Here is a 27,665-nt window from a genome sequence, read left to right as displayed (position 1 = left end):
AGCCTTGTTGGGTTGGTTGAATTCACATCTTAAATCCGACTTGGTTTATTTCAGAGCATCATAACTCACCAAACATGGCCTCAATGTTGGACTAATAGAAGCAGATAAAAACTCAACACATCAGATATTAAGTTTTTGATGTTGATATTTGGCCACTGTGACTCCTTTGACTGTTTCTCCCTTAAAACTTTTCTTTCTTTTTTTATTATATATAATGCAGTCTACAATATTTCTTTATCAAAAAGCTAAAAAATAAATAAATTTAAAAAAAAAAAATCAAAAAATGTAATGGCAACATTTGTCCAGGGGCGTCGCTGTTTCACATCAGTCCGTGAGCAGCAGCAGCCCCAGCAGCGGTTCATTGTCCGTTTCTCAGCCGGTGAAATCCCTGCTGAGTCCCGTGAGAGAAGCCCTTGGATGGTGCAGGAGGAGAGGAGAAGACTTCCTGTCGTCTGTGGCGGACAGGAAGTCACGCCGCCCCTACTGTCCTAAATTGGCTGCTCGTCTGCTCCTACGTCCAGTCATGGAAGAGCGCCACCCTGAGAAGAGAGGCAATGAGGAGGGCGCGCGACAGGAAGATGGTCGCCGCTCCGCCGCAGTCCTTCGCGTTTTCCTGAGGCGAGATTAAAACAAACAAACAAAAAAACAAAAAAATAAATGTTCAGCAATTTCCAGTGAAGTATGGATGTATTATAACAAAAATAATATAAAGAACTGCACAGTGTACTGGCAATAGGGCGCTGCGCCGATTCCCCCCCATTGACTGCAATACAAAAACAAACGCCTCTAAAACAGCTAACAGGATGACTGTGACCTGAAACGTAGCTCATAGCAAATCTTTCTATTGCAGATTTTTCGGTCGTGGTCTTTTAATCTTTAATCTTTATAAAGGCCAGAAAGTCACCAGAAGAGTTTTAAATTTTAATTCCCAACGTGATGTCACTGCGTCGTACATACTGCTGTGTCTCGGGCTCGTTCTGGTTGGCCAATGCGTCCGGAGTCACAGCTGTGTGGTGTGAAGTGCTACATGCTACATGCTACATGCTCCATGCTCCATGCGCCTTCTAATGCGAAAGTTAAAAAAAAAACTTTTTCGGTGTCTGGGCTGGCAGAGCAACAATGTTCAAGCAGATGGGGGCGGCCATATTGGAGTTGGTGTGGGGGCTTGGAATGGAGGGGCTCACCTTCGGGTGGTAGGAGTGGCACGACTCTGGGCGTCGCCGCACCTTCTGGGACTTCATCCTGTTGCACTTGACTGTGGCGTTATGTTCACTGTTGTTAGGGAAAACACAATGCTGGCACAACAACACAACAACCGCGCAGAGTCAGTTCAGTGGGAGTAAACCTCCTTCTGAGTAAAAATGCGTGTATTGGGAAGACCGAGGACACAAGAAGGTTCACCGTGTGTGTGTGTGTGTGTGTGTGTATGTGAGGCTACACATGGTGGACAGCAGGGGGCGCCAGAGGCTGAGGATATATTTGATCTCCTTAGGCTGCAGCGGGATGGGTCCGTACTGGCGCGAGCAGTCGCAGTCGGCCTGGGTCACCACCAGGACCAGGTTACTGTCCGGGACCTGCTGCACCACGAACATCCTGAGCCAATCAGAGAGCAGCGTGAGGTACCGCGACAGCGGCACACATACACACACACACACACACACACACACACACACACACACACACACACACACACACTCACACACTCTCTCTCTCTCTCTCTCTCTCTCTCTCTCTCTCTTCCTCAGTTTTCATGCTGAGGGTGGTAGTTTGTCTTTATGGATTGATTGATTGATTGTGTGTGTGTGTGTGTGTGTGTGTGTGTGTGTGTGTGTGTCGTACTTCTGGCAGCGGCCACACTTGATGAGGCTGTTTGCTTCTCTGACTGACGGGTCGTACATGAAGCCGGGGTAGGACGTGTCGCAGGGCACCATGGCCTCCACCTTCTTCTGCTTGTGAGCTGAGACACACACACACACACACACACACACGCACACAGTGTGACAATGAGTCAGGTGCATGGATAAAAGCTTAGAAAACAGCATTGTGTCATCTGTGTCCATAAGAAACACACACACATGCATGCACTCACATGTGTGATAGCCAGCCTTGGCTGATGAGGGTGATGGTGGTGATGATGATGATGATGATGATGATGATGATGAAGAATAGGAAGAAGAAGAAGATGATAAAAATGGTGATAATGACAATGATAATGAAGAAGATGATGATGATGATGATGGTGATGGCATTGATGATGACAATCATGTTGGTGGTGGTGGTGGTGATGATGATGATGATGAAGAAGAAGATGATAATGGTGATGGTGGCGATGATGATGGCGATGGTGATGATAATGGTGGTGATAATGATGAAGATGATGATGAAGATGAAGGTGATGATGGTGAAAGTGATGATGATGATGAGGTCATGGTGAGACAGAAATAGACACAGTGCAGTGATGAAGAAACAAACAAAGCATCTCATGTGTTCAGGCTGTACAGCCACCATCCTGACGGTGGCACTACAACCCCACGGTTTGTCCTCAAAGGAAAATGAAAAAGTCTCAAGTGAGCCGGAGCTTCTTACCGTCCACAAAGTAGTCTGAGTGCCAGAGACCGCATAGGTTAAATTCCAGCAGGAACCTGGCCAGAGACAAAGAGGAAGTCAGGCTTGACCCCGACTCTTCAAACAGGAAGTCAGGTTTCGCCCTGAGCACTCACATGATGGTGTTGTAGAAGAACCATCGGAGCACAGCCACCAGACCATAGAAGGGCTGAAAACAGAGAGCAGCTGCAGGTAAAGCCAACCGCTGCCACCTAGAGGTCGGAAGCATTGTGTGTGTGTGTGTGTGTGTAACCATGACCACCAGACTCACATTGAGCAGTGGACGAGCACTGCTGGCATGATGGTGGCTGTTCTTACACATGGCCTGGTAGTCAAACAGCGACACCCTGTGGATGGGACAAGTTACTGCAAGTGTGCAACAGGGATGGAAGTAGGATGGAGATGTGCAACTGGCAGAAGGAAGAGCGCAACAGGAAGTGTGCAACAGGCAACAGGAAGTGTGCCACAGGCAACAGGAAGTGTGCGACAGACAGCAGGAAGTGTGCAGATTTTCAGTGGAGTTCGTCATACTTTTTGTACATTCCCATCTTGATGAGTGACGCCATGACGGAACCGTCCACCTCACCGAAGAAACGTCCCACCTGTGGAGTTCAAAACATTTGATTATAATTACTAATGACGGTGGTGAAGCACTGAGCGACAAGTTAACGCAACAACAACAAAGACAACGACAACAGTCGTCCAGCGCTCACTGCACAGCTGTCCAGATGTTACAGGACCCACACCAACACCGAGCCTTTTAATTAAGTGCGTGTGTGTGTGTGTGTGTGTGTGTGTGTGTGTGTGTGTGTGTCAGCAGGACGGACTCTGGATTAACCCTCACTAATATCCTGACAGGCTGAGTTAATCCCAAACTAACGAGCAGCTGTGAGATGGACAACACACACACACACACACACACACACACACACACACACACACACACACACACACACACTGGGCTCCTCTCTCTCCATCTCCCTTAGCTTCTCCTGCCTGCAGCTGTAAGCGCTATGACTGCCGCCCCCTGCTGTTCAGGATCTGCTACTGCAGTTTGGCAGCAGCAGTAGGACCTCGCTGCTTCCTGCTGTGACACCTCCAACAGGAAGTGACCTCCAGAGATCCAGGATCTAGTTTTCTGACTCTCGAAAGGCATTCCTGTCTTGCCTTTTTCTTCTCCCAGAAGGGCTGCTGGTTCAACAGGTGAACGGCCCGAGAACTCTGATGTTACATGGCAGGAAATTAGCCAACCAATAGATAAGAAGACACGTTAGTAAGTAAATAAATAAATAAATAAATAATTTTCTGTCCTTACGTAAATATATATTGTGTCCCTTTAATCCGTTGGTTTCAAGGTCACAGAGGCCGAATTTCACGGTGTAATTAAACTCCAGCTGTGCCATAGGGCTTAAGCTCCGCCTACCCTCTGATGAGGTCAGCAGGTGAAGCAGCGACCATATTCCCCCCCCTTGCTGCTGCTACTGCTGCTGTTGCTGCTGCTGCTCTCGACAAACAAACAAAGCAGCTTTTTATGCCCTGCAGCGTCCGGAGAGCCGAAACCACATCCCACCTCGTTCCTGTCCTTGGACAGCAGGATGAAGCCGTTGTTGTCCACCAGGAAGCAGTTCAGGTCCTGGACAGGAAGTTGGAAAAAAGCAAAACAGGAAGTTGAGCAGCCAAGCACCGCTGTCACTCTGGCAAGCAAGTCAGATACTTACGGCGCTCTCGCAGCTGAGAGGACAAACTCCCTCCACGTTGGAACACTGAAAGAGAGAGAGAGAGAGAGAGAGAGAGAGAGAGAGAGGATCATCTGTATTACCTGCAGGCTCTTTACAGTTTTCTGGTTTAAACACCCAGACGGAAGCTTTGCTCATTGATACCAATTATATAATCTAAACCTGTATAAAAGCTGTCTCCCCCTGGTGGCTGATTGGGGACATCATCACCACGTTCAGGGCGGTCAGTTATCAAAAAAAAAGTTTACTTTCTTAAAAAAAAAATCGGAGCCTCCTAGCGATGCTAATGATGCTAACGTTGCTGCAACAACAGCGGCAACGTTAGATAGCATGGTAGCATACTTACATCAGTGTCACTGGGCTGAAGTAGATCCGCAGAAAGAGGGAGAGAGAGAGAGAGAGAGAGAGAGAGCCATGTTAATATCTCTAGAATGAATTACATGATGATGATACACACACAACTTCAATATAAAGTCTAACACTATTTATAAGCTAGTTCAAGTTATTAGTAGCGCTGCTAACAGTCGTGTACCTATAAACAACGGGTGCGCATCACTAATGTATAGCAAATATTAACATTAGTAAATATGAACAATCCGTTAGTCTAGTTGTGTGAACGTAATACCAGACTGTGACTGTGAGTAGCACCACCTAGTGGCGCAACTGGATTTTTATGACTAAGCAAACTAAGACCTGTTTTTCTTCTTCACAAAAAGGTAAATAAATAAACAAAAAAAACGTGACATTGATGAAGAAGAATTTAGGCTCGGCGACAGGATGCACATGTTGACCGCTGCCAGGTCACATGACTCCGTGTCACGGGTTGATGAATGTTGCCGGCCTGGCGGCTGCAGCTGTCAGCTCCAGTTATTAATACTTCCACCTCCACGGGACATCTGCAGCATCAGCTGCAGCAACGTGTTGCCGAGCTGCAGGAGACCTTTGCAAGGTCGACGTGTGTGTGTGTGTGTGTGTGTGTGTGTGTGTGTGTGTGTGTGTGAAAGAGATGAGAGTGAGACAGCACTAAGCCTCTGCAGTGCAATCAGGCAGGGCTTCTAAACAAAAATAGTGAGAGCGTAAAAAAAAAGTTTGCCTTCTATTTAATGAGCGAATAGATGCAAAAAACAAAAACAAAGGAAACCACGGTCCATCCTGAAGAGGGCGCCAGAGCAGAGCCAACCACGAGCATTGGGGACAGTTTGGAAGTCGGTGATGGGAGGAAATGTGAAGGAAGTCTGCAGGAGCTCCTGGATCCTCACACACACTCACACACACTTGTCCTCCTTTAATCAAAGAGGCTTAATGACCACCGCTAATGGGCTGGACCTGGCGCGAAATTAAAACACCGACCTTTAACCTTTGAGGATTAGTCGGTGATGCCGCCAAAGTTTTATTGGTTAAAAAAACCTTGGAACTTAGGGCACAGTTTCCACTTTGATTTAAATATGTTTATGAGTCTGTTGCTGATGTTTCATGCATGTGAGACCACGTGTGTGTGTGCGTGTGTGTGTGTGTGTGTGTGTGTGTGTGTGTGGTCTCCCAGACTCACCTGCTTGGCGATGGCCCAGAACCTTTTCTCAAACCAGTCCAAGGAGAACTGCAGGCCAATGGCTAAAAATAGAACACACACACACACACACAGGTTACAAACTAAGCCATCCTGTGTGTGTGTTGAGGCCGGGTGACAAAGATATCATCATCATCATCATCATCATCATAATCAGCATCATCATCATCATCATCTGACTACACAGTGGAACTGACTTGTTCACTTTAAGGAACCGGCTCTTTGAACCGGCTCAGTTGCAAAACAACATATCACTACTGTGTGTGTGTGTGTGTGTGAGAGAGTGAGTGAGAGAAAGTGTGTGTGTGTGTGTGTGTGTGTGTGTGTGTGTGTGTGTGTGTGTGTGACCAAAGAGTCACTCTCTTCAGTGAGCTCATTCATTCAGAGATCAGCCTGCAGCTGCAACACTCTGCTGTTACTATTTCTGTCAGACTCTGCTTTAATGCACACGCACGCACGCACGCACGCACGCACGCACGCACGCAACAGCAGCGTGTGGCTTCCTATGCTCTCCCTCCCTCCCTCCCTCTCTCTCTAAAACACACATCAGCATGCTCATCCTCAGTCGGAGAGTGTGTGAGTGTGAGTGTGTGTGTGTCTGCTCGCACGGCGCTCTGAGACGATCAGAGCTCAGTGAGCAGCGATGAGCAGCAGCAGCAGCAGCAGCAGCAGCAGCAGCAGCAGGACGAGCAGCGTTTGATCCGGAATTAACGAAGAAGCGAAACAACAACAAAAACTGGGCTTCTCCCTTTCCGTCTCTGGTTCTGGTTCTGGTTCTGGAAGGGTGCCACCCGGTTCAGGTGGTGGATCAGAGGACGGAGGAGCTGCAGGCTGCGGGAGGAGAAGACACTGCTGCTGTTTGGAGGCTGGAGCAGCCGATGGTGAGCGTGGTGTGTGTGTGTGTGTGTGTGTGTGTGTGTGCGCGCGCGCGTGCGTGTGCACGCTCTATAACTCAAACTTGCGTCTTGTCTACAGTCCTGCAGCTTTCAGCTGATTGGTCCTGGTCTCCCTGTCCACCTGACCACGCTGATGATCAGTTTTGTGTGTGTGTGTGTGTGTGTGTGTGTGTGTGTGTGTGTGTGTGTGTGTGTGTGTGTGTGTGTGTGTGTGTGGACGCGTGGACGTGTGACGGTGTTCCAAACTGCATCCTTCCATTATCGTGACCTGCAGCTCAGACCTTTGAAGATCGGGAGACTCCGCCCACTTTCAGCTCCCCACCCTCCGGCAGTGTCCGTCATTAGCCCTCTGTTTGCAGCCAGTTGACGCTTCGATGGGGACTTCTGCACATTTTCGAAGGAGGTCAAAAGCCTTCAGCTTAGCCCACACCTGACTAGGGGCGTGGTCACCAACCAGTCAGAGGCGCCCCAGTGACATCACAGAGGGCTGGTAGAATTTTGAGGAGGATAGTTTGTGGAGCGTGAAACCAACAGAAGAAGATGACTTCTTCTCACCGAGTAGAAACTGAAGGACTCTTCTTCTTCTTCTTCTTCTTCTTCTTCTTCTCCTTCTCCTTCTTCTTCATCTTCTTCTTCTTCAGTAGGAACCAGCAAAGAGAGTGTGTAGGAGTTGGCCTGTGTGTGTGTGTGTTGAGGGAGTGGGGTCAGCGAATGACCTCCAACTGCACAGTTCAGGGAAGAATTAAAACCTCAATAACCAGGTTCAGTAGTTTAAAAATTTGGTAGATTTGTTTTTTGGAAAAAAGACCTCAAAAACATGAACGTGATTGGACGTCACGCTCAAACCGGTCCAATGAAACCCCAGCGCCCCATACTCCCCCACCTAGTGGCCGCAGGATCTTAAAGCTAAATGCTAACATCATCCTGAAGTAGCAGCGCTCCAGCTTTGAGTCTAGCTGGACGTGACAGCCTGCACCTCCAGACTGCGACGGTGACGAGGAGAGGTAGGGAGGGAGGGAGGCGGCCGAGCGAGTAGAGGAGCGGCGCCGGCTGACAAACTGGAGGCGACGCCTCGCCCATCGCACACGCTCGCAGGTACAAGCTAGAGTGTGCAAGGAGTGTAAGGAAGAGGGAGAGAGGGGAGGAGGGGTGGAGGGGTGGAGGCGAGGGGGGCGCGGCATGTCCTAAGGTGGTGCTGCCAATCCCTGACGCAGGTTCCGTTCAATTCTTTCTGTTTGGCTCAGTGATAAAGGGAGTTCGGCCTCCATCTGTCGCTGTGACTATCACAAGGCCCCCACAGGTCAGAGGTCAGAGGTCACGCTCTGCCAATCAGCATCCTTGAGCTGCAGCTGCTGACTTCTCATTGGTCGCAACGGCCATCCAGATGTGTTCAGTCGGTGCAGTCAGTTGCATCATAAAAACAACAACGACAACAACAAGCCTAACTTCCTCAGAGTTTAGGTCAGCTGACAGGAAGGGCATCAGCCAGCGTGGAAATCCAGTTCCGGTGATGATAATGATGATAATCATTATTACTGGTGTCTGATTTAGCTAGCTTAGCATTCACTACTGTGGCCTCAGTGCCTCCCGGATCACTGCCACGTGTCAACACTAGGGGGCGTTCTCCGAACTTTGACCCCTCCACCCCCACTCCTCTCTCTCTCCCAGAGGTCTGCCATTTTAGCCTCCCCGGCCCGACGTCCAGCCCGTCTCTCTCTCTCTCTCTCTCTCCTTCTCTCCTGCCAGCCGCGGCCCGAAGGCCACTTCCTGTCTCACGCACCTTCTTTGTGGCCGCAGCACAAAAAGAAGGAGCGGCCGGACAAAAGGAAAACCTGCGGGCGAAGCTTCTGAAGAGAGAGGCAGATTTCGACGCCCCCGAGCCGCTGCTGACTGTTCAAAGTCTCCCAAAGCACTGCAAGATAGCGTGAGGAAAGTGAAAGAATAGTCGGGGGGGGGGGAGGGGGGCGGAGGATTTGTTCTGATACGACGAGTGCTGATGCTGCGTCTCCGGCTGAAATTCAAGTGGGCGTTGGAAAAGCTTCATTTTTTTCCCCTTTGAAAAGGATTATTTTTTTCTTTTATTATTTGTCTTCATCGGGCAGGAGGCTCTCGCTGGGTTCTCCACACAGGGCCAGCAGAAGCAGCAGGGATTGAGGACGAGCGCAGCGTCGGTCCGGCCTGCAGCAGATGAGTCTTAAGCTGTTGACGTTGTTCAATCGGCGAGGGGGGGCAGAACTCTTAATCTCACACACGCGGTTGCACTCTTAGCGGCGGCGGTGGTGGTGGTGGTGGTGGTGGGGGGGGGGGGGGGTGGAAGAGGTCGCTGTGGTGGCGGATCCCCGGAGCAAGCAGATGTCGGGGCCTCCAGCAGATCTCTTGATGTACTAGATGAAGACCGAGCTGAAAGAGAGCAAAAGTAAATCCGGACCTCGGCTGGAGAGGGATTATCCTCCGCCGCCGCCACCGCAACCACCACCGAGGGGAGGGCATACCAATTGATGAGGGGCGGAGCCATGGGCGGACCTCCTGTGGTGGCTGGTTGGGGAGAAGAATGAGGCTGAGCTCCATTTTTGCACTGTGAAGGTCCAAGCTGAAGGTAACGTTTGGAGCTTTGTGGAATCTGATGTTCCAGCAGACCTGCTGCTGCTGCTGCTGCTTCCACCAACTGAAGAGGAAGATGAATAAGAAGAAGAAGAGGAAGTGGTCCAACACTGTTTTGCTGGTCTGGTTGTTTGCGGCTGCTTGCGGTCGTGAGCTATTGGTCCTTGTTTTTAATGTTTCTGTGACAAACTGCTCCGGTAAAACTTCTTCTTCTTCTTCTACTTCTTCTTCTTCTCCTTTCAGGACGTTCCTCACCGCAGGACCTGGGAGGGAAGTCAGACGAGAGGTTGAACCCGCCTGCCGTGGGACCCATGTGCCAGACATGAAGAGCCTGGACCAGCATGGACGAGGACATCTGGAGAGTTTGGGTGAGTGACGACTCGTCAGCTGTGTGACCTTGTGTGTCTCTGAGGTATCCAGGTGGTCCAAGATTCTGGTTCTTTTCATTCAAGGCTGTGAAGGCCTGGCTGGTGTTCTGCTGGTCCTGCTGGGACTCCTGGTCTCGGTCCAGGCCTGCCCAACCGCCTGCACCTGCCATGGTAACGCCACTGACTGCTCTGCCGCGGGCCTCCTCTCCCTGACACCCATCGCGGTCCTGCTGGACCCGGACTCCCTGGTTCTCCGCCTCCCCCGGAACAACCTGTCCTCCCTGGACCCGGCAGAGCTGTCCAACCTCAGCAGCCTGGAGCTCCTGGACCTGTCCCACAACCTCCTCTCCACCCTGCAGCCAGGAGTTTTCTCCAGCCTGGGCAGCCTACGCTGGCTCAACCTCTCCTCCAACGACCTCGGAGGCCACCTGGAGACCTTTGACCCCAACAGCAGCACAAGGGGCCTTCGGGAAGTGGCTGGAGGTGGAGCTGGGGGCGTGGGCCTGAGCAAGGAGGTCTTCAAGGGCCTGTTGCGGCTCCGGGTGTTGGACCTGGCCTCCAACGGTCTGCCGTGGCTGCCTGTGGGTCTGCTGGACCTGCTTCCCCGGCTGGCCTGGTTGTCCCTGGCCTCCAACCGGCTGGCCACCTTGGACCGGGCAACCTTTGAGCCCCTGGCGGCGCTGCAGCAGCTGCGACTGGCGGGGAACCACTGGGAGTGCGACTGCAGGCTGAGGGGCTTCAAGCACTGGATGGAGTGGTTGGTCTACCGAGGTGAGCAGAGTCGGCGTGCCGTAAGCATCCCACCGAGAAAACATGGGCCTTGAATGAGGCTTCCTGTTACTGGACTGATATCAGGGTGCCCCCACGCGGCAGCAAGCGATGAGGGTGGGCGGAGTTTAACTGCAGGACGTTATTTTATTATTTTTCTGACGAACTAAGGGCGTAGCATGGATCTATTATAAGAACTGAAAGCCTGACTGGCAATACGGCGGTGCTGTGATTCTTTCCCAGTGCCAATTAGAGGTACTGCAGCCAAAACCCCATCTGGTCCAAAAGAGTTTTGTTTTTTTTCCACAATACAAAAAGAAATGCCAGTAAAATGGCTGACAAGACGACCTTTGACCTGAAACGCAAAATTCATAATAAATCTCTCTTTTTTTTTTTTACAGTCATGGTCTTTTAGTCTTTACAAAGAAAAAGGCTTAGAAAATCACCAGAAGAGATTATTCCCAGCGTGACATCACGGCATCATATGTGCTGTGTCTGATTGGCTGATGCGTCCTGATGTATCACGGGAGTTAAAGCGGCATTGTGTGAAGTGCTCACGTTGTGTGGGCCGCATAATGCAAAAGCCAGAAACCTTTTCTATGTATGCGCTGGGTGAGCAGCTACATCGAAATAAATGGGCTGTGGGTTTGGGATGGGGGTGAGGAGTAATTGGCCAATCACAAACAAGTATCTTTGCCGTGTCTTTGCTGAAGTATGTTGCAGAACTCAACTTCCTGCTTCTTCTCTGCCACCCACTCGCACCCTGTCCCACCCCCCCATGCAGATGGACAGGTGGACTCCGTGCGCTGCAGTCGTCCCGCCGACCTGAGGGGGCGGGACATCCGCTCCGTGCCTGCAGAGATGTTCAGCTACTGCCTGCAGAGCCCGGCCAGAGAGGGCGGCGCCACCGGCACCGGCTATGCCACCCGACCTCCCTGCCCGCCGGGCCGCATCGGAAGCACTGGCGAGGAGTGCGTGCGACAGCGGTACCGACCCGTCAGCGTGCGGCGGGCCCACGGCACCCAGATTGTGGCGGGCGTCATCTGCGGCACCGTGTGCGTCATGATGGTGGTGGCGGCCACCTACGGCTGCGTGTACGCCTCGCTGATGGCCCGCTACCAAAGGCAGGTGAAGAACCGTGGCCCGCCACTGATGGCCGAGGCCGGGCCCGAGGCAGACCAGGAGGAGGGGCCCGGATCCTGTCCCAGTTCGCCGGCTGATACGCCGGCCAAGGAGGCCTGCGGCGTGGTGCACGGCTACCGGATCAGCAGCTTCTGACCCCTACGACCTTCCCGAGGATACGCCTGAGGGCGGTTCTTCCTGGTACCGGCCCTGAGGTCCTGTGATCCCGGTCCTGAGGTCCCGAGGTCCCGGTCCTTTGATGGAATCCGCATGTGTGGATGATCCCCATGTGGAAGCTTCTCCAAAGCTGCTGTCAGACTCTACTGCACCTTGACCTCTCTCTGGTGTTTCTTCTGGCTCCTCCTCGGACCTGAGCCACTTCCCTCCCTCTGTCCACCGCCGCCGTCCCTCAGCGTCTCAGCCTGACGAGCACAAGCTGAAGCAGCAGGCAGGACTTTCAGTCTCTCATCCCAGTGATCGTGTTGTTCTTTTTTTCCCGATCCTCGTGTTTTGTGGTCTTCTCAGTGTCCTTCAGCAGCAACCCACCTGGTTCCTTTCTCTTTGATTATTCACTTGAGTTTGATCGAGTGAGATTTGATCCCAGTCACTGAGTTTAAATGTGCAATTAGGATTTAAGTGCAGTTTGTCTCTGTTCTGTTGGGACTCCACTTGAATCCCTGACTGAGGATCTTGGAGGAGCTGCAGCCACCTAACAAACAACAGCAACGAAGAAACGCTGCCCCCTAGTGGGCAGCACCCAGATAGATTAAAAGTCCCTCATAATTTTCTTTTTTCTTTCTCAGACCCTGGACTCCGCTAGATAAGCCCAACACCATTAATCATCCAGAACACACACACACACCCACACACATACTCCATTGATCTGGAAGTGGACCAAAGAAACCAAACAACAACAACAACAACAACAAAACCAACGCAGTCCGAGAGGGTGGAGCCAACACTTGACTGGGGGTGTGATAAGTCCCCTTTGTGACATCACATGGGACTTAATTCCAAAACCCGCACACATTAAGCGGATGGACCTGTGGCTCGCTTCGCTGCTGCAGACTGCGTTGCACACCACTGTGGTGGAGCTACGATGCCCTCTAGTGGACACGCAGAAAACAACAACAGCCCAGAAAAAAATATTGAAGGGTCAGAGAACGAGATGCGAGCCGACAGTTTGTGACGTTGGTCAAAATAGGCACCAAACTTTCTTTTTGCACTATTGTTCATTTGTCCACTTTTCTGTGTGATAAGCACATAAACCAAAAACAACATATCCAATCAAATCAATTTTCAAGACTGTTCACGACGCTGCAATCAATAAACTATATTTTACCTAATGTGTGTTTTTTTTTCTTTTCTTCTTACAAACAGACACAAACAAACAGGTGGACGTGAACTGATTTGCCCTTTTTTCCAACTTATCAACAAAACAGAAATAAAATAAAAAGCCAGAACAAAATAAAAGGAGCAACAAATCCTAAACAACGACAGCAACAGGAGCGACACCGACCTCCGGCCATGGCTGTCCTGCCCTCCGAGGTCACCGTCACCGCCGTCGTGGCCACCACAAACATCACCCCTGCAGAGAGACAGCCATCCAATCAGGGACAGGGGGCGGGATATGTGACGGGCCAGGCCATTAGGCCAGTGGCGGTTCGGACAGACACACGGACGGACCTTTGTCCACCACGGGGTAGTAGAAGAAGCTGCCGGCCGTGTTCTCCACAGCCAGGCGGTACCACAGTGGGAAGTGGTCGATGGTGAACAGGTTGTCCTTGTCGGCCGGAGTCAGGAACTTCCTGCCATGCCAGAGATGTTTATTAATGTTTTATTTTGAAGGAAAAAAAAAAGAAGGAAGGAGTAAATATTCATGTCTGGAGTCTCACTTAGCCACTCTGGACTCCACACCGGCGTATCTGATGATCCTCATCAAGCCCGAGCGAGTCCCGAGGAAGGCCGTCTCCACGCCGGGATCCACCCTGGACACACACACAACACGCACGCACAGGTTCAGGTGACTCCGTTAGCAATAGCTGAGCAGTGTCACACAGCCAAACCTCTGAACCGTGTGACTTCAGGAGTCGGGATGTCTGTCGGGTGTCGTGTAAAAGTGCGTGTGTGTGCATTTCTGTGTGTTTAGGGTGAAGCCCTTTTGTGGTTCAAACAGCGGTACAAACATAGTGCATTCAGGTACAGGAAAGAAGTAGGGTGGGTAGAGCACTAGTGTGCACACATGGTTTTTATTTAAATGAAGCCTTCATTCATTCATTCATTCATTCATTCATTCATCATGTGTATGTGTTAGACGAGACTCTCACCGGTCGTTGAGCATCAGGGCATTCCAGTAGGCCTCCAGCGGCGCCGTCACCACGGCGTCAAACAGCAACTGCTGCAGCAACAGCTCGTCGCCTGGGCAACCAATACGGGGGCGGAGTCAGTGGTTTCAATTCATGCAAAGTGCACAAAAATGTTGAAATTGTGTTGTCAGTTGTGTGTGTGTGTGTGTGTGTGTGTGTGTGTGTGTTTTTTTACACTCCAGGTCGGGCTCCTTGCCCAGCAGGTAGCGGATGGCGGCCTGCAGCTGCGAGTACTTCCTGTGACTCGGGTCGATGTCGGTCTCGCAGTAGGTCCTGAGGAGACACAGACTCGTGAGACCACCGCCCTGAGGCATGCTGGGAACCAGCAGCTGATTCCGGCATCTTCCTCCTCTGGACCATCAAGCAATTTCAAGGTTCAACAATTTCATTGCGAGCTTCCTGTCCTTACACCTACGTACCACTCGGAGGCGATGAAGAGGTCGGGGGAGGTGAGGTCGTGCAGCCCTGCAGCCGGACACACAGGCATTTTATTTAATTCCAGTAAAATATATATTTTTTTACATTCTGCAATTGGCAGCGCAGCAAGGAATTGTGGGTACACCGACCTTCTTCCACAGACACGTTTCCTGTGAACATCAGCTTCCCGTGACCTTTGGTCAGCACCATGCCGAAGCTGTGAGGGAGGGGGATGCTGGTGAGAAGGTCGCTGAGAGAACTCTGCCCTAAGCTGCACCTGCTACACTGGACCAGCTAGACCTTTTTTTTCTTATCATCTAGCTGGTTGATTGACCAGTGTACAAAAAACAAAATCCTAACCCAAAAGAGTTTGTTTTAACATTCTGGAAGATGACCAGCTGACCTACCTGAAGGGAGTGTCATCGATGTTGGTGTGGAAGTACTCGTTGACCAGGAACAGGGGCCGTTTCTGTTGGGAGAGAGGGAGTGACGTCGTTAGCTTAGCAGCTAGCCCGCAACTAGCCTGCAACTAGCCCGCAACTAGCCCGCAACTGACTGTCAGAACACATCGGGGTCGTTTTGCCGCAACTGCTGTCAGTCAAATAACAACCAATCAGGGGAAGTCCTTCCCCTGTGCACTACTGCCATCTGCTGACCTGGAAGGAAACTACAGGCACTATTTTCTGAACACTTTCTGACAGCTACTAAAGCTAATTACTATTACATAATTATATATAGATAACTGGATGTTTGTTTAAGTGTGACACTCACTGCTTTGTCTGCAGACCCTCTGACATTCAGGCTGAGGCTGCCTGTCTGTCCCTTCACCATAGCCGTCCTCAGCTGCATACAGCAAAGCGAGAAAAAAAACAAGTCTGAGCTGGAAATACTCGCGAGAGAGAGAGAGAGAGAGAGAGAGTGAGAGAGAGAGATGGAGAAAGAGAGAGAGATGGAGAGAGAGAGAGAGATGGAGAGAGAGAGTGTGTGTGTGTATGTGTGTTACCTCCTCCTCTGTGTCCTCCCACTCCACCTCAGACAGATCCACACTGTTGTAGTTTGGCTTCGGCTTCAGTTTCTTTCCATCTTTGTACTGCAGCACAGGAAAGACACACTGTTACACTGTGTGTGTGTGTGTGTGTGTGTGTGTGTGTGTGTTTGTGTAAGAGTGTACTGAAATTTTGCCGCCTGCACTAGAGAGTGAGCGTCAGAGCGCACCAGAGGTCGGAGGTCAGGGTGCGCTAGGATGTAGCCGTTGTTGTTGACAAGGAAGGCGTAGCCGTGGGCGCCGAGCTGCGAGGAGACAGGAAGTGGGCTTTTATTGTGAAAGTCTGATGGTGTGTGTGTGTGTGTGTTTTGGGACTCACCATGTATCTGGGTGCCAGCTTCATCACCTCCATCAGCGGGATGTCGGAGCCGACCACGCCCAGCAGGATGCCATGGGACAGCTGGGGAGACGGGCACAACATGCACACGTCTGTGAGAATAGGGGTCACACACACACACACACACACACACACACACACGCACAGAGGTGTTACAGGCGGAGCTTGAGGCCGAGCCTACCGTCTCCTTCTTCTTGCTGAAGACGGGCATGGCCACGGAAGTCATGAGCAGCAGACTCTGAGCTTTGGTGGTGAAGAGCTGCCACAGAAACACAGGACGGGTCAGAGCTGCAGACACTGGCCACTGTTAGCATTAGCATTGGCACGTCAACAAACTGAGGTTAGTGTTGTGGTGTTTGTTTGGTTTTTTTTCCCTGTCAGGTTTTGCATCTGTCCGCTCATTATCTCCACCTGCTGGACAGGACGAGAAGTACCAGACACGCTAACTGAAATATTTGGCTAGGAGTCAACCGGGTGCAGCAGGTTTATATTTTTATACAACAAAATAATGATCTATTCTTATTAATAATTATGAATGATTATGAAATTATGATTATGAAAACATTAATAAACAAATATAATTAATAATTACAGATTATAATATAATTATTTATCATAATTTAAAAAAACTTTTGAATAAAGGTGATTGGACAGAACCTTTATGTTTTTTTGGGGGGTTTTTTAACGGGCCAATCAGATCATTTTCCCTGCCAGCCAGCGGAGCAAGTCGGCAGCAGCTCTAGGCTTCCAATAGGTGCAAGCGGTGATGGTGGGCGGAGTCCAACTACAGGGTGTCCAAAGCCTTCAGTGAGTCTTCAGTTCTTTGCACTTTTTTGTTTCAAGGTCATTTGAACAGAAACTACACAGTTACTGATGATTTTATATGTTTTTTGTTTTTTTTAAACCATGACATAATTTCCACTTAAGGTAATTTGATGTTGAAATAAAGATAAAGTACAACCATCATAAAGTATAACCATCAGTTGCTTAAAACATTTTTTTTTCTTATACCTCTTTGGTGTTGGGAAGCTGCCGGGTGACGGAGGACCAATGAGCAGGAACGAAGGAAGGAAGCAGACAGATGGAGACCGCAATGATGATGAAGACAGCGATGAAGATGATGTAAAGGAGCAGTTCACCACAAATGAAACAGCGCACAGCCCCCAATCCCTTCCTCCCTCTGCGACTTGGCCCGGGTTGCGGCCTCACCACTGTGTCCATGTAGGCCTCGGTCCAGATGATGTCGTGATCGTGGTTGATGACCATCGGCCTGCTGAGCACGTGCAGGTACTCCATGACGTTCTCCTGCACGTCGGCCAGGGTGGAGATGTGTGTGTAGTAGCCTGAGAACGCACAAACGCAACGCAACGTCTGTCAGTGCGGACACACACACTCGCCTACACACACACACACACACACACACACACACACACACACACACACACACACACACACACACACACACACACACACACACACACACACACACAGACGGCAAACCTTTGTTGTTGCAGGCGATCCACTTGGTGTTCTGGGCGAAGGTCATCTCTCGGCCGATCAGGTAGGTGAAGACTCGCACCTGAAGGTCAAACACGTGGCCCATGACTGATTTATTTAACTGATTCACATTCACAGCAACTTTTAACGACTGCTGTGGCAGTCAGGGACGGCACTCGGTAGACTCAGGAGGAGGGGACTACTTTCTGTACGTATCACTATGCCGAGAGAATCCCGGTCCTTCAGGTTTCTCACCCGCCGCTCCGGCCAGTTGAACTCCTCGAACACCGACTCAAAGTCCTCCATGGCTCCATCTGTGATCAGCATGATGGCCTGGTTACACATGCTGCCCTGGCCTTTGAGCCTGGCCTGTATGCACACACACACACACACACACACACACACACACACACACACACACACCGTCAGATCAACTCAGAGTCCAGTGTTTTAGTGTCTGAGTGTCTCAGTGTGAAGAGGGACGGACCTCGTTAAGGATCTTGAAGGACTCCTTCATGGCGTTCTTGATCTTGGCTTCTCCTTTGACATGGAGCTCGTCCACCAGCAGCTTGAAGTGCTGACACACACACACACACACACACACACACACACACACACACACACACACAGTGAGAATCTGGTGGAGAGCCAGAAACCGCTCTACAAGTCCAAGAAGCAGCATATTTAGCCTTTTGTTGGTGGAGCTCCCACATTGAGTTTGTGTGTTTATGTCTTGGCAACGTTTACACAGGGTCAGTGGTGCAGCAGTTGATGGTCTTACCTCCCGGTTGTCCAAGTCCGCCTGGACCAGAGTCCCCCTGAAGCAGGGCTCCACGTAGCGGACATAGTCAGTGTACTGCACACAGGACCAGGAAGAGAGTTAGGACCAGGACAAGGACTAGAACCGAGGTCAGTATCATGGCAAAGACTAGGACCTGGATCAGGACCAGGCCCAGGACCAGACCCCGGACCAGTATCATGGCAAAGGCTAGGACAAGGACCAGGACTAGAGCCAGGATCAGTATCATGGCAAAGACCAGGACCAGGAATAGAGCCAGGACCAGGACTAGAGTCAGGATCAGTATCATGGCAACGACCAGGACCAGGACTAGAATCAGGGTCAATATCCTGACAAAGAGCAGGACCAGGAGTAGAGTCCAGGACCAGTATCATGGTGAGGACCAGAGCCATGACCACAACCAGGTCAAGGCCCAGCTCTTGCTCCAGGGCCAGGAGCCTCAGTCAAAGTCAGGTTCTGCTCCCTACATGCTGTCCGTCTGTGTGTTTATTTGATAATATTCACTGCTGCCATTGACGTCGCTGTTTCCAGTCTGACTTTTTTTTTATATCCTCCAAATGAATTCTAGGTGTTCTGAAATAACAAAAAGCAGGTGTGTGTCCTCACAGCGATGACGTTGACGAAGTCGTTCTCGCCCAGCGTGTCCAGGATGGTGTTGATGGTGTGCTTGGCGATGGTCATCTTCAGGCCCTTCATGCTGCCGCTGATGTCCACCATGATGATGATGTCCTTGGGAGACGTCGCCGCCTGGATGTACCTGCAGCCAGATGGGGGAGGGGGAGGGGCCAGGTCAGGGGGGCGGGCATCTTGTCAACCACAGCAGTCAATGGGAGCTCACTGACTGACTTAATTTGAAAATGTACTAATGGTTTGAATTCATCTGTATTTTTTTCAAAATGCTGCAGTCCCACTTCCTGACTGCAGATGGCGGCGACAGCAACGGCGGCCCTTTGGGCTCAGCTGGCGTGACGAGGCGTTCAGGGACATCTGCCGCTCGGCCTGAGCAGCCACATATGGCACTATGTGTGTGTGTGTGTGTGTGTGTGTGTGTGTGTGTGTGTGTGTGTGTGGATTATTCTCTTCGCAGCCGCCACCAGGGCTGGCTGAGGACGGCGCCTCACGCTGGCCGAAGGCTGCCGTTACACCCTACAAAAACTGCTGAGAGTTGAACGATCGGACGATTCGATTCAATAACAAAATAATAAAAATAAAACCTTATTCTGATGCGACTGAAAGATGGGAGGATTTCTATCATTTGACTCTGGGAGGCGAGCAGCAGCAGCAGCAGCAGCAGCAGCAGCAGCAGGCGACTCAACTCACCAGTTCCTGTTGCGACAGTCGAACGCTGCCACGCCGTTGGAGTCCGGAGTCCACTTGATACCTGAGGGAGAGACGGCGGGTGAGGACAAGGTGTTATTTTTTTTTCTTATTTATATCATTTGTTTCTATATAATAATCTATATAAAATACAATTATATAAAAAAAATATATATATAAATAATTAATTGAAATAAAAATATTCACAATATTTCATCCTCAAAAATACAAAATATTCAGATTCAGATGCGATAAGTCACACAGCAAATATCATGTTAACACACCCAGCTTGAACTCGGACATGGATTGTGAATCTTTATGTGCAATAATTTGTGTTGATCGTGTGCAACATTATTAATCTGAAGCCTGTTTGGGACATGTGTGTGTGTGTGTGTGTGTGTGTGTGTGTGTGTTTTCAGAGCCTCCCACCTGGGTAGATCCTGAAGAAGCCCGTGGAGCTGCCAAAGTACTGCCATGTGAGTGTGGGGTCCTTCAGGAAGTTGCTCATGAAGACGTCGTTCAGTGCCTCCGAGTTGTAAATGGCATTGAGGATGTTTGGGTCTGCCGGCACAACACACACACACACACACACACACACACACACACACACACACACACACACACACACACACACACAGTCGTCAGTGGCAGAGGAACCGGCAGCGGTGGTGCTGCTGGTGGTGGTGGTGGCGGGGTTGTGACCTCTGACCTTTGTTGTAGACGTTGGTGGGCACCTGCACGTCGCTCTGCTGCGTGTTGACAGGCATCTTGTTAAAGTGCTCGTTCTCCTCCAGCAGGAAGTCTCCGCCCAGCTCAGGGCTGTTGCCGTCCTCGTCCGCCGTGTTGATCAGCATGGCGTTGTAGTAGTCAAACTGGGTCGGGGGGGGGGTGCGGTTTCAGTCATCCAATGGGAAAAAAAATGACTGATGGCAGACTGAGCAAACTGTTTATATACTGTTTATGACAAACTCTCTGCAGCTTCCATTTCAATTGACTTCTCAGCCAACAACTATTAGAAGAAGAAGAAGAAGAAGAAGCGTGACTGACCTCCATGGTGGCGTTGTAGTCATGGTAAAGATCAGCGTCCTCGGCAGCCTCAGCCAATCGCTACAGGAGGAGGAGGAGGAGGAGGAGGAAAAGAAGAAGACAGCATTACTTCTCTTTGATGACTCCGCCTCCAGCCGAACGTTCCACCTCCCTCTCTTCCTCCCCCTCCTCCTCCTCCCGCTCCTCCTCACCTTCACCGACTTCATCTTGCTCCCCAGCATGCGCTCGATCTCGTCGGAGTAGTCCTTCACCAGCTCGGCTCCCTTCAGCTCCTCGATCTTCACGATGGACTCCACGTCTTTCAGTTTCTGGCCGGGCGGACAGGAGGAAGAAGAAGAAAACACAACTCGTCACCGGCTGATGTGAGGGGGCGTGGCTGGGTTAGGGGGTTTCCTCTCTTGCTGTACCGAGAGCTGCGAGACGCCTCTGGGTTTGATCCAGCGCTCTCTGAATAAAAGTTAATTGGTTGATAGATTGATAGATGGATTGATTTATTGATTGATTGATTGAGTGATTGATTGATTTGGCAAAACTTCTGGATCACCCACAAAAATCTCAAATCAATAAAAACAAGTATAAAAGTATCTTAAAAGCCTAGTTCAGTCTAGTTCGAGGTACAGGGTACAACTGGTTCCTCTTTTTTTAAAAATAAATAAATGAATAAATATTGACGACTTTTTGGAAGAGCTCAGCTTGCAGTACTGCCAGTGGCCACTAGGAGAAGCTGAGATTTAAATGATCCCTGACGCACCAATCATCATCATCGTGGCTGTTTTTTTTTCATGCAGTGTGTCCTTTTTTTTTTTTTTTTTGCATGGTTCTGTTACAATTAAAGAATATTGAGTTTTTGCATCATAAACTCAGTTCGCTGTTTTTTTTAATCTTGTGTTTTTTCTTCAATCTGGACGGTCGGATCGGCTTTGTCTGATCAGAGGGTTTTTTTTCTCACAGAGTAATTGAAACTAATGCTGCTGGCAGATTGGTTAGTTTGGGACAGATTATACTGGCATCTCTCGCTGTGTGTGTGTGTGTGTATGTGTGTGTGTGTGTGTGTGTGTGTGTGTGTGTGTGTGTGTGTTTGTCTGTGTATGTGTGTGTGTCTTTCACGCAGCGAGGCTCTGGGAGGTAATCAGGTCACTTTCTCTGGATGAGGAAGTGGAGCGAGGAGTCGTTCTGTTTGTTTACACTCTGGTTGGCTCCATTAGGTTGGACAGCGAATGTGATTAGTCCAAGGGAAGTCCGGAAGCACCGTTAGCCAATGGCAGCGTTTGCCAACCAATGCTAATGGCAGTGTTTGCCAACAATGCTAATGGCAGTGTTAGCCAACAATGCTAATGGCGGTGTTAGCCAACCAATGCTAATGGCAGTGTGTGCCAACAACGCTAATGGCAGTGTTTGCCAACAATGCCAATGGCAGTGTTAGCCAACCAATGCTAATGGCGGTGTGTGCCAACAATGCTAATGGCGGTGTTAGCCAACCAATGCTAATGGCAGCATTTGCCAACAATGCTAATGGCAGCGTGTGCCAAGCAATGCTAATGGCAGTGTGTGCCAACAATGCTAATGGCAGTGTTTGCCAACAACGCTAATGCCGATGTTAGCCAACCAATGCGAATGGTGGTGACAGTGGCGTCCATGACGACCACAGTGTGGCCCGGTTCTAGGCTCTGCTCGCCGTTATTTGAAATTGTCGCTACACTCTGATTGAGCTTCGCTCAATGCGGTACGGGCGGTTCTCTGGCCCGCTGAGTCCCTGCAGTCGGTGACGGCTGCAAATCTGTCATGTGATAAATGGATGAAATGTCTAAAATCAGAACAGCCACAAATCCAGACGCCCGCAAAGAGGCTCGGCCCTCAATCTGGGCATTACCGTGATCCCTGTGTGTGTCTGTTTGTGTGTGTCTGTGTGTGTGCGTGTGTGTGTGTGTGTGTGTGTGTGTGTGTGTGTGTGTGTGTGCAGCCAGAGCTCCTGCTTTTACCTTCTGCAGCAGCAGAGAACCCGAGTACTTGACGGTCAGGTCCCGGAGCTGGACGGAGAAGACCGACGCCCACTGCTGCACCCTGGGAAGACAAAGCAGACGGCCTCAGTGGAGAACCCCAAGTGCATGCTGGGATCACTGACCTGACCTAACCTGACCTTTTACCAGACGCCTGTCATCTGACACGACAAACAGCCCATCGCTTCAGAATAAATTAAAAAAAATAAAAATAAAAATCTGACCAAGATCAGATTGGAACGGCGCCATCTACAGGTCGCATTCTCACAGTGCTGCATCCTTCTTCCTCGTTGGCACTCATTTTTTCCCCCTGCTTCTGTCTGTTTCTATGACCAGAATTTTTGTTGAAATTTCCTGATGATAAAGTTATCCGTGAGAGAAAAAAAAAATGTTGGGTTGTTGAAAGTGACACCGGCGACAGAGATTCAGATAATCTGCCCTTCATCTGGGTCACACACAGAGACACAGGTGCCTGAACACACACACACACACACACACACACACACACACACACACGCACACACACACACACACACACACACACACCTGTCAGCAACAAATGGGGTCGGGTTTGCTGTAAATGAGTGAAGCTACAGTCCTCTCACAGTGGTGGAACCGCTGCAGATTCCCGTGGCAGAGGAACCAGGAACTGACAGACCTGGCCAAGCTCTGAGCCTTCTGGCTGGAAGGGGGAAACCAGGGAGTGGAAGAAGAACTCCTGGATATGGAACACAGAACCCAAACTACTACAAAAATAGTGCTGGAAATGAAGGCCAGGAGGATCCTCAGTGGAGGTCCAACCTGGGACTTCCTAGTTCGACCTGTTGTAACGGCTAAAACGCGACAACCACGATCACGCCAAGCGCCAAAGTGACGAACGGTTTCCTCAGGCAGATTAGCAGGGAACGAGCCACCCGGGGGCACTTGTGACCCATTGACACAGTGACCGGCAAAGGCAGGAGGGCAACGGCAGGGGGTGGATCATGTGGGTTGAGACTGACTGTCACACCAGGAGAGGATTCTGGGAACAGTAGTTTTCTCTTCAACAGCGAGATGTTTGGTTTATTAATGTTGAGAAATTTCTGCTGATGCTGAAGATCTCGTCGCTGTTATACGCATTGACAGCCTGAAGCCGACCTTTGAGTAGCCGAGCTAGCTTGTTAGCTTACTGCGTTGAAACTGTTTCAGCTCAGATTCTTTGCTGTTTTTGTCGGAAGGTCGTTATAATCACCGCTGTTACGCTGGGATGGAAAGCAGCATTGTGCAACGCTGGAAACGTGTTTTTTTGTTTTTGTTTCGTTAAACAGCAGAATTGCGCCTGCATTAGCCAAGATCCCAAGGGAGCTCGCTTGTCAGCTGCCCGCAGTTTCCTCCCGGGAATCTTGGGAAGTGCTCTGGGGAATCCCAAGCAAGCGAGGCTCTAAATTATCCCAAGCAACTGTAAAAAACCGTCTGTTTGATGAAAGCTTAGAATCTAGCAAGCGCTGAAGGCTAGAAATGACTGTCAAATATTTTGTCTGCAAAAACATTAAACGTCTAATGGGGCAAGAAGCTGTGGGATTTGCTCTGTAATTTGTCTTTTGTAAGGAGGCCAAGGGTTGAGCTAATGAGTTTGTGTATCAGTCGAGCTAATTTGATTCCCAATACATTCTTTGCCAGCAGGCTAATTTGGTCACGAAGGATGCTATTGTGTAGCTTGTAAGCTAATCTAAATGTGGTGAGAAACCTGAGTTTGTTTGGCAGGAAAGCTAACGCGATTATTCAGCAGGTGAGCGAAGGATTTTTTTTTTAGCAGGTGAGCTAATGTGGTTATGTAGGTGCTAATCTGATGACTGAAAACATCTGCTTTTGCAGCCATGCTAGCAAAGTTGCTGATTTGGATTTTAGCAGGCAAAGAATTTGAGATTTTTTTTGCAGCACAAAAAAAGCTAACGCAACACTTTAGGCAGAGGCTAATAGCCTATTATTGTTTTGTCTAGCTACTTTCCTGCACCTCCATCAAATGTGTGCGCGTTTGTGTTTTGTTATTGTTTACGGATGTATTCAAGTATAATGAATGAAAATAAACGAAGATAGAACATTCACAACAATAATAAAAAAGAACCATGTTCCTGTGCTTAAGCTACAAGCTAAGAGCTACGCGATATTATAAACTGAGGCAGCAGGTGCACAGCTGATGGAGGGAACTTACGTCTCTGGTGGGATCTTCATCTGAGCCTGAGCTGTAATCCACAGGAAAACCAATCCCAGAATCCCCAGGAGCCTCCTGGCCTTCATCCTGCCGGCCACTCTGGAGCCTCGCTCGCAGGAGAAACTCAACCGGCGGGGTTCTTCCTTCACAAAGTCTTCAGGAGACGGCTCTGAGCACTGGGCAGGACCTGGAGGAGGTTCCTCATGATGATGCGAGAGCGGAGAGGGCGCAGGTCACGGTAAGAGGGCGAGGAGGAAGAGGAGGATGAGGAGCTCCGGATCCTGCCGCCGGCATCCTTCTTCTTGTTTCCGCCGCTCGTCCTCCCTCAGGAAACCTACTGGAGATGCTTCCACCACGTTGTCCAGCAGGAACCACCCGGAGAGGTTCTCCTCAGAGACTCAGAAGAAATCAACGTCACCTGAAGTCCTGCCCCTCCCTCCACTCACACCTGCTCCAGTTTCCTTTAAATTCCCTCAGGTTCTGTCAGGTCCCTCCAGGTTCTTCCAGGTTCCTCCAGGACCAAGAAGTGGGTCAGCTCCTCCACCTCACCTACCCAGGGGGGAAGGACACACTGCAGGCTGCAGCAGGGCTGTGGTTGTTGGGCTTTTTTTGTTGTCGTTGCAGTCTGTCTGCAGCCTCTCTGCCACTCTCACCCAATTTGCGACGTAATCCACTTGGATTAAGCCCTCCCTCCGCCCCACACAGGAGGAGAGGGAGGGATCGGAGCAGGGGATTGGCCCAGAGCTCCAGTTTTATCCAGGGGGGATTAGAGCAAATTCTGGAGGAGACGGACCCTCAGACGACCAATCAGAGCAGATTGTGGGACGAGAAACCCCAATGACGTCTCACACACACACACACACACACACACACACACACACACACACACACACACACACACACACACACACATGCGCACATGGAGTCCACGCCGAGCAGCAGATTGTGTCAGGCTTTAATCTAATGAGAAGAAATTAGTGTCAAAGCTGCTACAGGGTCATCAATTTGCTGGAGACCTGGACCAGGAGCAGGACATAGACCAGGAACTGCTACTGGGCCTGAACCTGGACCTGGACCTGGATCTGGAATCTAACCTGGACCTGGATCTTTACCTGGACCTGAACCTGGACCTGTGGATTCCAGGAAGGAAACGTTGCAGTTGAATATTTCAACAAAGCCCCACCAGCAGTGAAGAAGTTCCATCAGGTTCTTCTTCGGCTGATAATCTCTCCAACCTTACCGTCGGCTCGCCTGGTCTTCACCGACTCCGACATTAAAACTGTAGGGGGCGCTCCGCTGCAGTCTGTCTGATTCTATTTTGACGCCTCCATCCATGGATCATCCCACACGACAACCTGGTTGTGGCAGTCAGGAGGCAGCAGCTATAGTGACATAACACCTCCCTCTAGTGGTTCAACACACACACGCACACACACGCGCACACACACACACACACAGCATCGCCAAAATAAAGAGTCGTAAAGTGTCGCAATAGTGCAGTAGCATTGAATTGAAATGTTCTTGAGGACAAGTGTAAATAAAACTTGGCTCGTATTCACAAATGTCATCCTCTCAGGTTACATGTCATAAATAATCCTGTTTTTATGATCATGATGATGATGATGATGATGATGATGATTATTGTTATTATTATACATTTCTGGGCCAGTGGAGTCAGCCCGGCTCCTCCGTGTAGAAGATGGCGTGATGATGCACGCTGAGCGAGCAAGTCCTCGGCCTGATTTCCCAACAGGCCTCCTGGTCCGCTGATCTCATCTCCTGTGAACCTCCCAGCATGTATTATTGACAAAAGACAGCAGCGGCAGTGAGCCACTCGCTGCTCGTTATGGAGAGCGGTGACATCAGCGTGTCGGTGGGTTACCAGGTAACCTGGCAGAGAGGCCCGGCCATCCAATTAGACAGGAGGAGGTGGAGGAGGAACGGGGGAGGGGGAGAAGATGCGGGAGGGCTCCAGATGGATGACCACTTCACTCCTCCGGTGCAGATCAGCCGCTGAGAGCCCAGAGGGACGGAGGGCAGCGGCCTGGAGCAGAACCACAACACGGTGAGAAGAAGGTCTGGACCATGGAACACTGCTGCTGCTGCTGCTGCTGGTGGTGCTGCTGGTGGTGCCGCTGCTGCTGGTGCTTCTTCTTCTGCTGTTGCGGCTCAGCGTTGGTCCAGGCCATCTGTCTTTGTGCAGGAAATCAGAGTCACGTCGAGCTGGGATGGAGGAGGAGGACGGGTGTTGTTGTGGGGTGGGGGTCGGGTGTGGGGTGGGGGGGGGTCGGGCGGCGTTTTGGTGGTCTTGGCTTGTCACGGCCACAGTGTGTCTACACTCGCTGTTCAAAATTGCATTTCTCAGATTTTAAAATGGGTTTACTTTGTGTAGTTCCTGTTCTAAAGGTTCCTCTCGGCCTGCAGCCACCTGTCCGCCTTTCACCTGTGGTTCTGCCACCTGTCTCCTGTGGATCTGCCACCTGTCCGCCTTTCACCTGTGGTTCTGCCACCTGTCTCCCTGTCACCTGTGGCTCTGTTACCTGTGGTTCTGCCACCTGTCTCCCTGTCACCTGTGGCTCTGTTACCTGTGGTTCTGCTACCTGTCTCTCTGCCACCTGTCTCCCTGTCACTTGTGGATCTGCTACCCGTCTGCCTGTCACCCACCTGTGGATCTGCTACCCGTCTGCCTGTCACCCACCTGTGGATCTGCTACTTGTCTGTCTGTCTGTCAAAAACCTTTGTGTATCATATTTACTGTTACTGAGTGAAACGGAGGTCGAAACTGAACTTAATCAGATTCCTCTGATGTCTCTTAAGTTTCAGGGTCCGGCTGACTGAGTGGGTCGACTGTTGCATGGTGGTTTGTTTCATTGTCCTGGCCAAATCCTTGCGATTATTTTTTTTTTTTTTACTCGAGGGGACAACTTCTAGCTGGGTTCCAGTTTGCCTTCTTTTCTCCCCCCCCCCCCCCCCCCCCGGTATTCCCGCTA

At 50.4% G+C, this 27,665-nt stretch overlaps 2 protein-coding genes across 2 annotated transcripts; one reads left to right on the top strand and one right to left on the bottom strand.

Annotated features, from left to right (window-relative positions):
* Positions 1-511: 511 nt before the first annotated feature.
* LOC142889901 (voltage-dependent calcium channel subunit alpha-2/delta-4-like) lies at positions 512-26,120 on the bottom strand. The gene is made up of 39 exons (XM_076028577.1): positions 24,676-26,120; positions 22,467-22,548; positions 20,679-20,795; positions 20,488-20,547; positions 20,150-20,312; positions 19,870-20,001; positions 19,444-19,504; positions 18,730-18,880; positions 18,106-18,180; positions 17,812-17,901; positions 17,580-17,693; positions 17,328-17,406; positions 17,037-17,170; positions 16,839-16,856; positions 16,009-16,086; positions 15,810-15,890; positions 15,661-15,735; positions 15,449-15,535; positions 15,217-15,288; positions 14,853-14,914; positions 14,595-14,662; positions 14,448-14,493; positions 14,204-14,301; positions 13,990-14,080; positions 13,558-13,650; positions 13,349-13,470; positions 13,182-13,250; positions 5,890-5,951; positions 4,687-4,701; positions 4,323-4,367; positions 4,175-4,237; positions 3,136-3,206; positions 2,876-2,951; positions 2,721-2,773; positions 2,587-2,642; positions 1,840-1,957; positions 1,439-1,593; positions 1,185-1,255; positions 512-613 (listed from the first exon to the last, which is right to left on the bottom strand). The coding sequence occupies exons 1-39, from the start codon at positions 24,759-24,761 to the stop codon at positions 512-514; spliced, it is 3,291 nt and encodes a 1,096-aa protein (XP_075884692.1). The 5' UTR covers positions 24,762-26,120.
* Positions 6,504-12,958, top strand: LOC142890043 (uncharacterized). Its single transcript, XM_076028793.1, has 4 exons — positions 6,504-6,788; positions 9,648-9,772; positions 9,857-10,543; positions 11,325-12,958. Exons 2-4 carry the CDS (start codon positions 9,727-9,729, stop codon positions 11,816-11,818), a joined length of 1,227 nt encoding a protein of 408 aa, XP_075884908.1. The 5' UTR covers positions 6,504-6,788; positions 9,648-9,726; the 3' UTR covers positions 11,819-12,958.
* Positions 26,121-27,665: the final 1,545 nt, after the last annotated feature.

Source organism: Nelusetta ayraudi, unplaced genomic scaffold (assembly GCF_046127955.1).
Source record: "Nelusetta ayraudi isolate G7.1 ecotype Tasmania unplaced genomic scaffold, CSIRO-AGI_Nayr_v1 ptg000026l, whole genome shotgun sequence".
Taxonomy (NCBI): Eukaryota; Metazoa; Chordata; class Actinopteri; order Tetraodontiformes; family Monacanthidae; genus Nelusetta; species Nelusetta ayraudi.
The sequence above is the reverse complement of the archived record's forward strand: the minus strand, read 5'-3'. Positions and strand labels throughout refer to the sequence as shown.